We start from the raw sequence: 15,944 nt of genomic DNA, 5'->3' as shown, positions 1-15,944 counted from the left end.
GTAGCCTGACTGCCATTAGGTACCGAGATGAGATCCTCAGACCCCTTGTGAGACCATATACTGGTGCGGTTGGCCCTGGGTTCCTCCGAATGCAAGACAATGCTAGACATTATGTGGCTGGAGTGTGTCAGCAGTTCCTGCAAGAGGAAGGCATTGATGCTATGGACTGGCCCGCCCGTTCCCCAGACCTGAATCCAATTGAGCACATCTGGGACATCATGTCTCGCTCCATCCACCACCGCCATGTTGCACCACAGACTGTCCAGAAGTTGGCGGATGCTTTAGTCCAGCCACCACATCAGGAGCATGCTCACGTGTTGTAGGGAGGTCATACAGGCACGTGGAGGCCACACACACTGCTGAGCCTCATGTTGACTTGTTTTAAGGACATTACATCAAAGTTGGATCAGCCTGTAGTGTGGTTTTCCACTTTAATTTTGAGTGTCACTCCAAATCCAGACCTCCATGGGTTGATAAATTTGATTTCCATTGATATTTTCTGTGTGATTTTGTTGTCAGCACATTCAACTATGTAAAGAAAAAAGTATTTAAAAGGAATATTTCATTCATTCAGATCTAGGATGTGTTATTTTAGTGTTCCTGTCACGTTCTGACCATCATTCTTGTGTGTTTTCCTTGTTTTAGTGTTGGTCAGGACGTGAGCTGGGTGGGCATTCTATGTTGTGTGTCTGGTTTGTCTATTTCTATGTTTGGCCTGATATGGTTCTCAATCAGAGGCAGGTGTTAGTCATTGTCTCTGATTGGGAACCATATTTAGCTAGCCTGTTTTGTGTTGGGTTTTGTGGGTGATTGTTCCTGTCTTTGTGTTTGTGGCACCAGATAGGACTGGTTTGGTTTTTTCACGGTTCTTGTTTTGTAGATTGTGGTATTCATCTTTATTAAAGATGTACAAAAATAACCACGCTGCATTTTGGTCTGCCTCTTTTGTCTGCCTCTCTTTCACCAGAAGACAACCGTTACAGTTCCCTTTATTTTTTTGAGCAGTGTATATATAAATAATGGAGGATGCTATTTTTTTATGAGCATGGCTTTATTTCTATACTCCATTAACTCAAATGTTTTGCTATACCCATCATGAGGTTGCTACAAACTAGCCTTTGAATGAAAGTTTACAAAATAGGCGCACACAGGTTGAGATGACAGACAGTAACACATGGACAGACAGTGACACATTAAATTCCACCTTGCACACTCTTGCCTGCATCTAACTTATCTAGGGGGTAATCATTAGTCCAACAGTTGCAAACGAGAGTTTCTATTCAGGTATGTTTTTCCCCGTGTCATTCCGTTCACTTCCGTTTAAGAAATGTTTTTCAACAGAATAAGTGGAATGAATACACCCCTGATCACACGCAAACAGTGCACTTTCATAGCCAAATACAAACAGCTCATCTTACCTTTTCCCTTTGCACATATATACACATATACACACAAAAAAGTATGTGGACACCCATTCAAATTCATGGATTCGTCTATTTCAGCAGCACCTGACAGGTGTATAAAATAAATAACAGAGCCATGCATTCTCCGAAGACAAACGTCGGCCTTACTGACGAGCTCAGTGACTTTCAACGTGGCACTGTCATAGGATGCCACCTTTCAAACAAGTCAGTTTGTCACATTTCTGCCCCGGTCAACTGTAAGTGCTGTTTTTGTGAAGTGGAAAGGTCTAGGAGCAACAACAGCTCGGCCGCAAATTGGTAGACCACACAAGCTCACAGAATGGGAGCGTTGAGTGCTCAAGCGCGTAGTGCTCACCACTGAGTTCAAAACTGCCTCTGGAAGCAAAGTCAGCTGTTTGTCGGGAGCTTCATGAAATGGTTTTCCATGGCCGAGCAACCACACAAGATCACCATGTGCAAATCCAAGTGTCGGCTGGAGTGGTGTAAAGCTCGCAGCCATTGGACTCTGGAGCAGTGGAAATGTGTTCTCTGGAGCGATGAATCACGCTTCACCATCTGGCAGTCCCACAGACGAATCTGGGTTTGGCGGGTGCCAGGAGAACTCTACCTGCCCAAATGCATAGTGCCAACTGTAATGTTTGGTGGAGGAGGAATAATAGTCTGGGGCTGTTTTCATGGTTCAAATTAGGCCCCTTACTTCCAGTGAAGGGAAATCTTAATGCTACAGCATACAATGACATTCTAGAGGATTCTGTGCTCCCAACTTTGTGGCAACAGTTTGGGGGAAGGCCCTTTCCTGTTTCCGCATGACAATACCCCTGTGCACATAGTGAGGTCCATACAGAAATGGTTTGTCGAGATCGGTGTGGAAGAACATGACTGGCCTGCACAGAGCCCTAACCTCAATCTCATCGAGCACCTTTGAGATGAATTGGAACGCTGACTGCAAGGCAGGCCTAATCGCCCAACGTCAGTGCTCGACCTCACTAATGCTCTTGTGGTTGAATGGAAGCAAGTCCCCGAAGCAATGTTCCAACATCTAGTGGAAAGCCTTACCAGAAAAGTGGAGGCTGTTATAGCAGCAAAGGGGATCCAACTCCATATTAATGCCCATGATTTTGGAATGAGATGTTTGAGGAGCAGGTGTACACATACTTTTGGTCATGTGGTGTATATTCAGTCTATTCTGAAAAGTATGGATTAAATTAAAATGTTCCATCAATCTACACACAATGCCCCATGATGATAAATCGAAAACAGGTTTTTATAAATGTTTGCAAATGTATTAAATTTAAAAAACCATATATACCTTATTTACATAAATATTCAGACCCTTGCTATGAGACTCAGAATTCAGCTCAGGTGCATCCTCTTTCCATTGATCATCCTTGAGATGTTTCTACAACTTGATCGGAGTCCACCAGTGGTAAATTCAATTGATTGGACATGATGTGGAAAGGCACACACCTGTCTATATAAGGTTCCACAGTTGATAGTGCATGTCAGAGCAAAAACCAAGCCATGAGGTCGAAGGATTTGTCCAGAGCTCCCGAGACAGGATTATGTCAAGGCACAAATCTGGGGAAGGGTACTAAAAACATTCTGCAACACTGTGGCCTCCATCATTCTTAAATGGAGGAAGTTTGGAACCACCAAGATTCTTCCTAGAGCTGGCCACCCGACCAAACTGACCACTTGGGGGAGAAGGGCCTTGGTAAGGGAGGTGACCAAGATCCCAATGGTCACTCTGACAGAGGTACAGAGTTCCCCTGTGAAGATTGGAGAAACTTCCAGAAGGACAACCACCTCTGCAGCTCTCCACCAATCAGTCATTTATGGTAGAGTGGCCAGATGAAAGTCACTCCTCAATAAAAGGCACATGAAGCCCGCTTGTGTTTTGGATAAGACATCTACATTTAACATTTAAGTCATTTAGCAGACGCTCTTATCCAGAGCGACTTACAAATTGGTGAATTCACCTTCTGACATCCAGTGGAACAGCCACTTACAATAGTGCATCTAAGTCATTAAGGGGGGGGGGGGGGGGGGTGAGAAGGATTACTTATCCTATCCTAGGTATTCGTTGAAGTGGTGGGGTTTCAGGTGTCTCCGGAAGGTGGTGATTGACTCCGCTGTCCTGGCGTCGTGAGGGAGTTTGTTCCACCATTGGGGGCCAGAGCAGCGAACAGTTTTGACTGGGCTGAGCGGGAACTGTACTTCCTCAATGGTAGGGAGGCGAGCAGGCCAGAGGAGGATGAACGCAGTGCCCTTGCTTGGGTGTAGGGCCTGATCAGAGCCTGGAGGTACTGCGGTGCCGTTCCCCTCACAGCTCCGTAGGCAAGCACCATGGTCTTGTAGCGGATGCGAGCTTCAACTGGAAGCCAGTGGAGAGAGCGGAGGAGCGGGGTGACGTGAGAGAACTTGGGAAGGTTGAACACCAGACGGGCTGCGGCGTTCTGGATGAGTTGTAGGGGTTTAATGGCACAGGCAGGGAGCCCAGCCAACAGCGAGTTGCAGTAATCCAGACGGGAGATGACAAGTGCCTGGATTAGGACCTGCGCCGCTTCCTGGGTGAGGCAGGGTCGTACTCTGCGGATGTTGTAGAGCATGAACCTACAGGAACGGGCCACCGCCATGATGTTGGTTGAGAACGACAGGGTGTTGTCCAGGATCACGCCAAGGTTCTTAGCGCTCTGGGAGGAGGACACAATGGAGTTGTCAACCGTGATGGCGAGATCATGGAACGGGCAGTCCTTCCCCGGGAGGAAGAGCAGCTCCGTCTTGCCGAGGTTCAGCTTGAGGTGGTGATCCGTCATCCACACTGATATGTCTGCCAGACATGCAGAGATGCGATTCGCCACCTGGTCATCAGAAGGGGGAAAGGAGAAGATTAATTGTGTGTCGTCTGCATAGCAATGATAGGAGAGACCATGTGAGGTTATGACAGAGCCAAGTGACTTGGTGTATAGCGAGAATAGGAGAGGGCCTAGAACAGAGCCCTGGGGGACACCAGTGGTGAGAGCGCGTGGCGAGGAGACAGATTCTCGCCACGCCACCTGGTAGGAGCGACCTGTCAGGTAGGACGCAATCCAAGCGTGGGCCGCGCCGGAGATGCCCAACTCGGAGAGGGTGGAGAGGAGGATCTGATGGTTCACAGTATCGAAGGCAGCCGATAGGTCTAGAAGGATGAGAGCAGAGGAGAGAGAGTTAGCTTTAGCAGTGCGGAGCGCCTCCGTGATGCAGAGAAGAGCAGTCTCAGTTGAATGACTAGTCTTGAAACCTGACTGATTTGGATCAAGAAGGTCATTCTGAGAGAGATAGAGGGAGAGCTGGCCAAGGACGGCACGTTCAAGAGTTTTGGAGAGAAAAGAAAGAAGGGATACTGGTCTGTAGTTGTTGACATCGGAGGGATCGAGTGTAGGTTTCTTCAGAAGGGGTGCAACTCTCGCTCTCTTGAAGACGGAAGGGACGTAGCCAGCGGTCAGGGATGAGTTGATGAGCGAGGTGAGGTAAGGGAGAAGGTCCCCGGAAATGGTCTGGAGGAGAGAGGAGGGGATAGGGTCGAGCGGGCAGGTTGTTGGGCGGCCGGCCGTCACAAGAAGCGAGATTTCATCTGGAGAGAGAGGGGAGAAAGAGGTCAGAGCACAGGGTAGGGCAGTGTGAGCAGAACCAGCGGTGTCGTTTGACTTAGCAAACGAGGATCGGATGTCGTCGACCTTCTTTTCAAAATGGTTGACGAAGTCATCTGCAGAGAGGGAGGAGGGGGGGGAGGGGAGGAGGATTCAGAAGGGAGGAGAAGGTGGCAAAGAGCTTCCTAGGGTTAGAGGCAGATGCTTGGAATTTAGAGTGGTAGAAAGTGGCTTTAGCAGCAGAGACAGAGGAGGAAAATGTAGAGAGGAGGGAGTGAAAGGATGCCAGGTCCGCAGGGAGGCGGGTTTTCCTCCATTTCCGCTCGGCTGCCCGGAGCTCTGTTCTGTGAGCTCGCAATGAGTCATCGAGCCACGGAGCGGGAGGGGAGGACCGAGCCGGCCTGGAGGATAGGGGACATAGAGAGTCAAAGGATGCAGAAAGGGAAGAGAGGAGGGTTGAGGAGGCAGAGTCAGGAGAAAGGTTGGAGAAGGTATGAGCAGAGGGAAGAGATGAAAGGATGGAAGAGGAAAGAGTAGCGGGGGAGAGAGAGCGAAGGTTGGGACGGCGCGATACCATCCGAGTAGGGGCAGTGTGGGAAGTGTTGGATGAGAGCGAGAGGGAAAAGGATACAAGGTAGTGGTCGGAGACTTGGAGGGGAGTTGCAGTGAGGTTAGTGGAAGAACAGCATCTAGTAAAGATGAGGTCGAGCGTATTGCCTGCCTTGTGAGTAGGGGGAAGGTGAGAGGGTGAGGTCAAAAGAGGAGAGGAGTGGAAAGAAGGAGGCAGAGAGGAATGAGTCAAAGGTAGACGTGGGGAGGTTAAAGTCGCCCAGGACTGTGAGAGGTGAGCCGTCCTCAGGAAAGGAGCTTATCAAGGCATCAAGCTCATTGATGAACTCTCCGAGGGAACCTGGAGGGCGATAAATGATAAGAATGTTAAGCTTGAAAGGGCTGGTAACTGTGACAGCATGGAATTCAAAGGAGGCGATAGATAGATGGGTAAGGGGAGAGAGAGAGAATGACCACTTGGGAGAGATGAGGATCCCGGTGCCACCACCCCGCTGACCAGAAGCTCTCGGGGTGTGCGAGAACACGTGGGTGGACGAAGAGAGAGCAGTAGGAGTAGCAGTGTTATCTGTGGTGATCCATGTTTCCGTCAGTGCCAGGAAGTCGAGGGACTGGAGGGAGGCATAGGCTGAGATGAACTCTGCCTTGTTGGCCGCAGATCGGCAGTTCCAGAGGCTACCGGAGACCAGGAACTCCACGTGGGTCGTGCGCGCTGGGACCACCAGATTAGGGTGGCCGCGGCCACGCGGTGTGGAGCGTTTGTATGGTCTGTGCAGAGAGGAGAGAACAGGGATAGATAGACACATAGTTAACAGGGTACAGAAGAGGCTACGCTAATGCAAAGGAGATTGGAATGACAAGTGGACTACACGTCTCGAATGTTCAGAAAGTTAAGCTTACGTAGCAAGAATCTTATTGACTAAAATGATTGAAATGAAACAGTACTGCTGGAGTAGGCTAGCTGGTAGTGGCTGCAATGTTGACACTACACTAATCAAGTCGTTCCGTCGAGTGTAATAGTTTCTACAGTGCTGCTATTCGGGGGCTAGCTGGCTAGCTAGCAAGGTTGATTGCGTTCCGTTACTTAAAAGAACGACAATAGCTGGCTGGCTAACCTAGAAAATCGCTCTAGGCTACACAATTGTCTTAGATACAAAGACGGCTATGTATCTAGCTAGCTACGATCAAACAAAACAAACCGTTGTACTGTAATAGTTACTACGGTGCTGCTATTCAAACAGTAGAAGAACGACAATAGCTGGCCAGCTAACCTAGAAAGCTAACCTAGAGAATCGCTCTAGACTACACAATTGTCTTAGATACAAAGACGGCTATGTAGCTGGCTAGCTACGATCAAACAAATCAAACCGTTGTACTGTAATGAAGTGAAATGAAAATGTGATACTACCTGTGGAACGACGCGGAATGTTGACCGGGTAGTTGGAGTTCAATTCGGTAGAGGTTGGCTAGCTGTTGGCTAGCTAGCTAGCAGCATTTCCTACGTTAAGGACGACAAATAGCTGGCTAGCTAACCTCGGTAAATTAAGATAATCACTCTAAGTCTACACACTCTAAACTGCACAATTATCTTGGATACGAAGACAACTATGTAGCTAGCTGACACTACGCTAATCGAGTCGTTCAGTTGAGTGTAATAATTACTACAGTGCTAGTGGACAGTGGATGTTAGCTAGCTGCTTAGCTGCTTAGCTAGCTGCTGGGCAGATACGTTAGGACGACGAAATACGATAATTATGCAATTGTCGTTGATACAAGGACGGCTATGTAGCTGGCTAAGAAGAAATTGCTAAGATTAGACAAATCAAACCGTTGTACTATAACGAAATGTAATGAAAAGTTATAAAAAGTTATACTACCTGCGGACCGAAGTGTAGATGCGGCCGCTACCCTATCTAACTTGTTGCTTATGTTGTCTAAAGGACTATCATACCACGAGAAACACAATTCTCTGGTCTGATGAACCCAAGGTTGAACTCTTTGAACAGAATGCTAAGCGCCACGTCTGGAGGAAACCAGGCACCGCTCATCACCTGGCAATACCGTCCCTACGGTGAAGCATGGTGGTGGCAGCATCATGCTGTGGGGATGTTTTTCAGTGGCAGGGACTGGGAGACTAGTCAGGATCGAGGGAAAGATGAACGGAGCAAAGTACAGAGATACTTGATGAAAACCTGCTCCAGAGCTCTCAGGACCTCAGACTGGGGCGAAGGTTCACCTTCCAACAGGACAACGACTATAAGCACACAGCCAAGACAATGGAAGAGTGGCTTCGGGACAAGTCTCTGAATGTCCTTGAATGGCCCAGCCTGAGTCCTTTCTTGAACCCAATCAAACATCTCTGGAGAGACCTGAAAATAGCTGTGCAGCAACGCTCCCCATCCAACCTGACAGATCTTGAGAGGATCTGCAGAGAAGAATGAAGAAACTCCCCAAATACAGGTGTGCCAAGCTTGTAGCGTCATATCCAAGAAAGTTAAGGCTGTAATCACTGCCAAAGGTGCTTCAACAAGGTACTGAATAAAGTGTCTGAACACTTACGTAAATGTGATATTTCCATTTTTTTTACACATTTGCAAAAAGTTCTAAAAAACTGTTTTTGCTTTGCCATTATGGGTTATTGTGTGTAACTTCATGAGATTATTTTTTTCATTTTAGAATAAGGCTGTAACGTAACATTTTGAGAAAGCTAATACTTTCTGAATGCCCTGCATACAAAATGATTACACAAAAATAAACTAGTATACATATAAATATAATCAGATGACATGGTGGGTCTACAGATGCCACTGACTTACCTCTGCGGTGAAGTTTCCCCCTACGTACAGATCTAGGATCTGCTTCCCTTCCCCAATCCTAACCTTAATGATTAGTGGGGAATTTCTCTTATTTACCCAAAATCAGTATCTCGGGGCAACTTCACAACACCAGTCACTCACCTCGATTTCTTGATAGGAGCTGTTGATCATGGCGATCAGCATGTTGAGCAACACCACCACCATGGTCACGTTGTAGATTCCATAGAGCACATAGCCGATGTTCTCGATGAACTTGTGGTTGTACTTGAGCACCACAGAGGACACCTCGGACAGTCCAAATATAGACCAGAACAGAGTCTTGAAGCTCTCCTCCACCCTATGGTGACAAGGAAGGAAGGAAGGGGACAAGAAAGCGATAGGACAGGCTGATCAGAGGGGGGTTTCTAGATTGTTGTTGTGCCCTAACGAAATCACAAACTACATTTGGCTGTTGCCCAAAGTGACAGGCGATAAAGTGCAAATAAATGTAAATAAGTGATGTCACCTCATGTGTAGCCTAACTTATAAGTGCGTGGGGAATGAACCAAATATATTGGCATGTCTTGCTTAATAATCAAATATATCATCCTGTGTATAGTATTCTGGTTGCCAAAGTCCCTTTCGAGAAACATTTATAACGTGAGAATTGTTGCCATGAAATTATATATATTTTTTATTTCAGGTGATGTTGCTGTATTTTATGAATTCCACAGGTGTCCTTGGTAAGAGCATAAATGACCATTGTGACTCTTGGCAATGTTAGATGTGTGTATGTGCTGCAGTTGTAAGTGTGTGTGTGTGTGTGTTCCATTTATGCCAAGGCAGCTTGACTAATGAAATGCAATATGGACACTAGAACAATAGAGGAAAATAATAACCATAACAATAGGAAGGATTTCATTTTCTCAGCCTCAGCTTGGAAACAGTAACCTTGGCGGTAATCCACTCCAGTGTGAAATCAGTTATTTTTGCTGAGCTGCCACAAGCTCGGTGGTGCCTTTTCCAATTCAGTTTTGAAGAACTCTTCGAAAGGGAGTCCAAGTTTGGCCATTTTCAACTTCATTCTGCACTACAATGACTGAGTCGATAGACTGAATGAGCTAGCACTGCATGAATGGGCTCAATAGAGGAAGAAAAGAGCTCCCTACATGAATGGAGAACTCATTTGTTGGAGTTTTTTTTAATGTAGATAGGTCCCAAGCAGTATTACTTTATAAATGTGTACCAATCGTATTCTCAAGTCTTATGTTTTAGGAGTGTATTCATTTTAGGGGCTTTGGGGACAAAACAGTAATGTTGAATGTGTACAAAGCCTCCCTACTGACTGTCAGTCCATTACGGAGTAACTGTTCCTGTCACTGACTCCAGACCTGCCTGAGTGACCATCAATTAATGTTCTCAAATGTGGTGAGTCCCTATAAGTCTGTTCCCATAAGTGTCTCACCATATGTCTATTCCAATAAGTGCTCTCTATACACAAGTGTCCTCTATATGTCTGCTATAGCACTCACGTGGTGAAGGCCGGGTTGACCTTGGCACCCAAGTAGTAAGAATAGAGGATGAACATGCCGATCATGAACGCCAGGAAGACCATGATGAATAGGACCATGAACTTGAAGATGTCTTTGACCGTGCGGCCCAGGGAGATCTGGAGTGGTCCAAAGCTCTCATTAGCCGGCAGAATGTAAGCGATGCGTGTGAAGCTCAGCACCACAGCGATGGCGTACAGCCCTTCTGAGATCAGCTGGGGGTCCGACGGCAGCCACTTGTCCCTTGCTACGTGGAGGAATGGGCAACAGCAACATGAACAATGTGTTTAATGCATTGCGCTATATGACAGTTCTGCACAATGGTTGGGTTACACTTTGTTTTACAGTCCCACTGTAAAACATGTCTTTGTGGGTTTTGAAATAATAGAGCAAATAGTAATTGTATGATAATTCTCCTAAAAGTAGTATTTTGTTCCTTTAGGATTCATCAACACAAGCACCAATACATACAATTTCTCAGTAAACGTCAGCTAAAACTAAATGAAACAGGAATATAAAATAAGGTGCTGCCATGATTTGCAAAGGCCACTTACGCTCTCAATGTCAAATTAAAAACAGGTGTTGTGTTGTGATTTTAAATGTTTGCCCTTTTGCATGTTCTAATGATATACCTAATGATCATTTGTCTCCCTTCTGCGTGCAGTGTACAAGGTGGATAATGTTGACCTTAAAGTCATTCTGTATGATTAGACAATTAGAGCTTAACCTGCGGTAAGAATCTAGTGATTCTTGAGATTAGTGTGCCTGCCCTTAAGCATAATCATTGCTAACACTGTTACACATCTTGCAGGGCAAGTGATCAGGAAACATCTGTATTGACATTTGTGGTGGTATTTATAGATGTGTGCAAGATGCCTACTTGTCTCAACTGTATCTTATTTTTTATTTATTTATTTTACTAGGCAAGTCAGAACAAATTCTTATTTTCAATGACGGCCTAGGAACAGTGGGTTAACCTGTTCAGGGGCAGTACGACAGATTCGTACCTTATCAGCTCGGGGATTTGAACATGCAACCTTCCGGTAACTAGTCCAACGCTCTAACCACTAGGCTACCCTGCCACCCCTTATCACATGTTTAAGAAGATGGCGCTGCAGTGGATAGCTGCTCCTGGCGAAGTCTGCATTAAAAATAATTTGGTTGTTGCTGATCTTATATTTCTTTTTGTACATAATGTTTCTTGCCATCATTTCATATGACCGAAAAACTTGTGGACATCAGAACAGTGATCATTAACCTCGATTAGATGATGATTTTTGGACATTCTGCTTACCCCGGACCCGGCCCTGATCCCTGGGACTCGAAAGAGAAGGCAGCAGCGAAAGAGAGGCAAGCGAGGTGGTGTCTTGACTACGTTGGCAAGCAATATGTTTTTGCACTGCGTTCATCCACCTCTGGCCTGCTCGCCTCCCTACCACTGAGGAAGTACAGTTCCCGCTCAGCCCAGTCAAAACTGTTCGCTGCTCTGGCCCCCCAATGGTGGAACAAACTCCCTCACGACGCCAGGACAGCGGAGTCAATCACCACCTTCCGGAGACACCTGAAACCCCACCTCTTCAAGGACTACCTAGGATAGGATAAGTAATCCTTCTCACCCCCCCTTAATGATTTAGATGCACTATTGTAAAGTGGCTGTTCCACTGGATGTCAGAAGGTGAATTCACCAATTTGTAAGTCGCTCTGGATAAGAGCGTCTGCTAAATGACTTAAATGTAAATGTAAGTAGACCATCATTGCCCTCTACTTTGTTGGCGAACGTGCAGTCACTGGAGAAGAAACTGGGTAAGCTCCGTTTGAGACAATCCTATCAACGGGACCTGAAAAAACTGTAATATCCTATGTTTCTCGGAGTGGTGGCTGAACGAGGACATCCAACTCTGTTCTTTCTATGCATCGTCAAGATCAGATCAGACTCGGGTGAGGCGAGAGGGGCAGCGGTGTGTCTCTTTGATAACAACAGCTGATGCGATCTCTAATGTTTAGAAAGATCAGACCCGAGCGAGGCAGCGGTGTGTCTCTTTGATAACAACAGCTGGTGCGCGATCTCTAATGTTTAGAAAGATCAGACCCGAGCGAGGCGAGAGGGGCAGCGGTGTGTCTCTTTGATAACAACAGCTGGTGCGCGATCTCTAATGTTTAGAAAGATCAGACTCGGGTGAGGCGAGAGTGTCTCTTTGATAACAACAGCTGGTGCGCGATCTCTAATGTTTAGGAAGTCTAGAGTTGTTCTTTTGCCCAAGTTAGAATCACTCATGATAAGCTGCAGACCATACTATTTTACAAGAGTTCCCATCTATATGTTTTTGTAGCGGTCTATCACCACAAACCAATGCTGGCACTAACACCACACTCAACAAAATCTGTTTTACCAGATTCTTACCAGCATGTCACCTATGCAAATCGAGGCGACACAACTCTAAATAACCTTTACTCCACACTCAGTAACGCATACAAGGCCCTCCCTCTCCCTTCCTTTGGGAAATCAGTTACATCAGTCACCGGCTTCATTAATAAGTGCATCGACTGCGTTGTCTTCATAGTGACCGTACAGTGGTTCCTCCTTTAAAAGTTGCATCATACTGCAGCACACCTTGTTGGCTGCTGTGGCATTCTGTGGCACGTTATTTAATTGCCAGACATTTTTTCTGTTAATGCAAGTTAGTGCTAGTTTGACAACTAGTGGGCATCTTTGAGAAGCATTTGATAGTCGTCTATATTGGCATTACCAGAGAATTTAAAACCTTTTTTGTAATAACATGGTGCATGGATTGATTTTAAGAAATTTGTCTAAAATAATTTGAATAACATTATGGTGTTTCTATTCCGAGAAAAATGAAAATATGGTGCTATACAACGTGATGGTCGTGATTAGGCTACAGCATAAGAGGATTGGAGGATTCTAAATTAATATAATAACATTTCCACACCCTAATTGTAGTGTAACCAATACCCAAATGGAGATAATAATCTCATTGATTTATCAAGACCAGTCCCTATGCTTGTCTCAGAGCGGCGCGAAACCACCTGCATCTGTTTATTAGGCTATTGTGCAGCCTGACAAGTAGACATAGCCTACAATACATACTATAGTAAACATGGGAAAGTGCTTTAATTCCACACAATTGGCGATTGCAGGCCATGTCCAGACTTTCTCGTGACCTCAAGTAACTTCAATAATGGCTGTACAAATGAATGCGGGAGACCGGGGTTCAATTCCATATGTGTTATTTCATAGTTGTGATGTCTTTACTATTATTCTACAATGTAGAAAATAGTAAAAATAAAGAAAAATCCTGCAATGAGTAGGTGTGTCCAAACTTTTGACTGCTACTTTCTTAATTCATTTGATTAATATTATGGTCTTTCTATTCCAAGAAAAACTAAAAACCCTGTGTTTTCGTTAGGATGGAACGGAAAATATGGCACTCTACAACGTGACTGTTGGCAATATAGCACTGGGCTATTTAGCTAAAGAATCCCTGTGTCGTGCAGGGAGGACACGTGGGACACCAGGGTTCAATTCCCTGCCAGGGAGGAAGGAGTAAACTGTCCTTGTAAATAATAATTTGTTCTCAACTGACATGCCTAGTTAAAAAAAGGTTACACAAAGAGCATAACATTTCTGCACCCTAATTTTCTAATTCCAGTCTAACCAATATCCAAACTGAGATTAAATGAAAATAAAATGTGATTGATTTATCAAGCCCATTCCCCATGCTTGTCTCAGAACAGCGCAAAACAGTGCTAAAATAGTTGTAGGCTTTTGCTTCAAATCCTATTGCTTCGAACTTCAATACGCTCATTAAATAAATAAGACCTACATCACTTTTAACAGCACATTACTAAACACTAGTGAGACTCATGTCGCCTAGGGTAGGCCTACAGTGTATCGAAAAATATGACGTGACTCTCCGCTAATAATTACATATAGATTACTGCAGGATTCTAAATTAAAACCAAAAGCCACCTCATGGGTCTCTCGGTGGCGGTCGGCACGGGTATCAAACCTGCATCAGCCAGTTAAGTTATTTTATATACAGTGGGGAGAACAAGTATTTGATACACTGCCGATTTTGCAGGTTTTCCTACTTACAAAGCATGTAGAGGTCTGTCATTTTTATCATAGGTACACTTCAACTGTGAGAGACGGAATCTAAAACAAAAATCCAACAATCACATTGTATTGTATTGTTGGTGCGGTTAGAGATAGAGGGCAGTATTTCCCCTTTGGATGAATTGCGTGCCCATAGTGAACTGCATAAAAATCTGTCCTAAATTGCTAATATATGCATATTATAATTATTATTGGATAGAAAACACTCTGAAGCTTCTAAAACCGTTTGAATTATGTCTGTGAGTATAACAGAACTCACAGGGCAGGCAATCTTGCAAACTAGTTTTGGAATCCTGAAAGTTGGGGCAACTTTGACGTCATCGCCCCTTCCCTTCCCAACCAGTTATGGATCTGGAAACACTTCCTATGTCTTCCACTAGATGTCCTCATTCAGCAGAGCGTTTAATGGTACAAATGCTGTGAACTTTGAACCAATGAGGTGAAAAACTGTGGGTGCCGCGAGGATTTTCATGTGCGTGAGGCGCGCTTTGGACAAAGAGCTTCCTTTTGTTCCAGCCAGCCCCAGATGAACTAGGATTGTCCGGTTGGAATGCCATTCGTTTTGTACGTTTATAACATCCTGAAGCTTGATTCTGCACTTAGTTTGACCAGTTTCGTCGACCTATAATATGTAATTTGGAAGTTTTGATGCGCAATTATTCTGGACCAGAAGTCATTTTTTGGGCAAAAAAGCTGAAAGTGGTAGCATATGCTACTACATGGACACTAGAATTTGACATTATGAAACAAAACGATGTATTGGGTAAGTATGACTCCTTCCACTACATTCTGATCGAAGACCATCAAAGGTAAGGGAATATTTATGTTGTAATTTTGTATTTCTGTTGACTCTAACATTGCGGAGAAATATTGTTACGTCTGAGCGCCGTCTCAGATTATTGCATAGTAAACTAATTCCGAAACGTAAAAAAAAATGTGACACAGCGGTTGCATTAAGAACCAGTGTATCTTTCTAACTATATGTAGAACATGTATCTTTAGTCAAAGTTTATGATGAGTATTTCTGTTATCTGGCATAGCTTTCTATAATTTCTCCGGACATTTTTGAGCATTTTCTGAACATGGCGTCAATGTAAACCGAGATTTATGGATATAAAATGCATATTATCGAACATAACATAAATGTACTGTGTAACATGTCATATTACTGTCATCTGATGAAGATTTTCAAAAGGTTAGTGAATGATTTTTCTTTTAATCCTGCGTTTGTGATTGCATCTTTTGTTCGACAAAATGGCTGCATATCGTCTGTGTCTTTATGGTGGTTTAACATAAATATGTGCTATGTTTTCGCCGTACAACATTTTAAAAATCTGACACGCTGGGTAGATGAACAAGGTGTTTATCTTTCATTTGAGCTATTGGACTTGTTAATGTGTGGAGGTTAAATATTTCTAGGAATATTTTTGCATTCCCTGCGCCACCGTTTGAGTTGAATGGGGGGGTGTTGTTCCTGTAGGGGAACCCATGCCGTCAACAAGTTAAGGAGTTATTGGGGGTGGGGAATGGAATAAAATGTATTTTTTATTTATTTATTTTCTTCCCCAGGAGGGCCTGTGGGAGGGGTCTCGAATGGTTGAGGGACAGCTATTGGGGAACTATGGGGGGGGGGTCTTGGAGAGTTCGGGTTTACGTTTTTTTGGCTGGTGGTTGGATCGGTCAACATGCCCTTGAGCAGGGCATTGACCCTGGATGCTTCTGTGTATTAAGGATTTTTCATTTCATTCACTACAGCTCAGCATTCAACATCATAGTGCCCTCCAAGTTCATCACCAAGCTCAGGGCCCTGGGACTGAACGCCTCCCTCTGCAACTCAATCCTGC

General features: G+C 44.8%; 1 protein-coding gene across 2 annotated transcripts in view; it reads right to left on the bottom strand.

Annotated features, from left to right (window-relative positions):
- LOC135546013 (short transient receptor potential channel 3-like) overlaps positions 1 to 15,944 on the bottom strand; it is an 82,032-nt gene that overhangs the window by 26,254 nt on the left and 39,834 nt on the right. For both annotated transcript variants that reach the window (XM_064974068.1, XM_064974069.1), the window contains exons 7-8: positions 9,948 to 10,212; positions 8,578 to 8,773 (exon numbers count right to left, since the gene is read on the bottom strand). In XM_064974068.1, the coding sequence (XP_064830140.1) occupies positions 8,578 to 8,773; positions 9,948 to 10,212 (461 nt within the window). The remainder of the gene's footprint in view (positions 1 to 8,577; positions 8,774 to 9,947; positions 10,213 to 15,944) is intronic.

Source organism: Oncorhynchus masou, chromosome 9, assembly GCF_036934945.1.
Source record: "Oncorhynchus masou masou isolate Uvic2021 chromosome 9, UVic_Omas_1.1, whole genome shotgun sequence".
In the NCBI taxonomy this organism is placed as follows: domain Eukaryota; kingdom Metazoa; phylum Chordata; class Actinopteri; order Salmoniformes; family Salmonidae; genus Oncorhynchus; species Oncorhynchus masou.
Note: the sequence above shows the minus strand (reverse complement) of the source record. Positions and strands in the feature narration are given on the sequence as shown.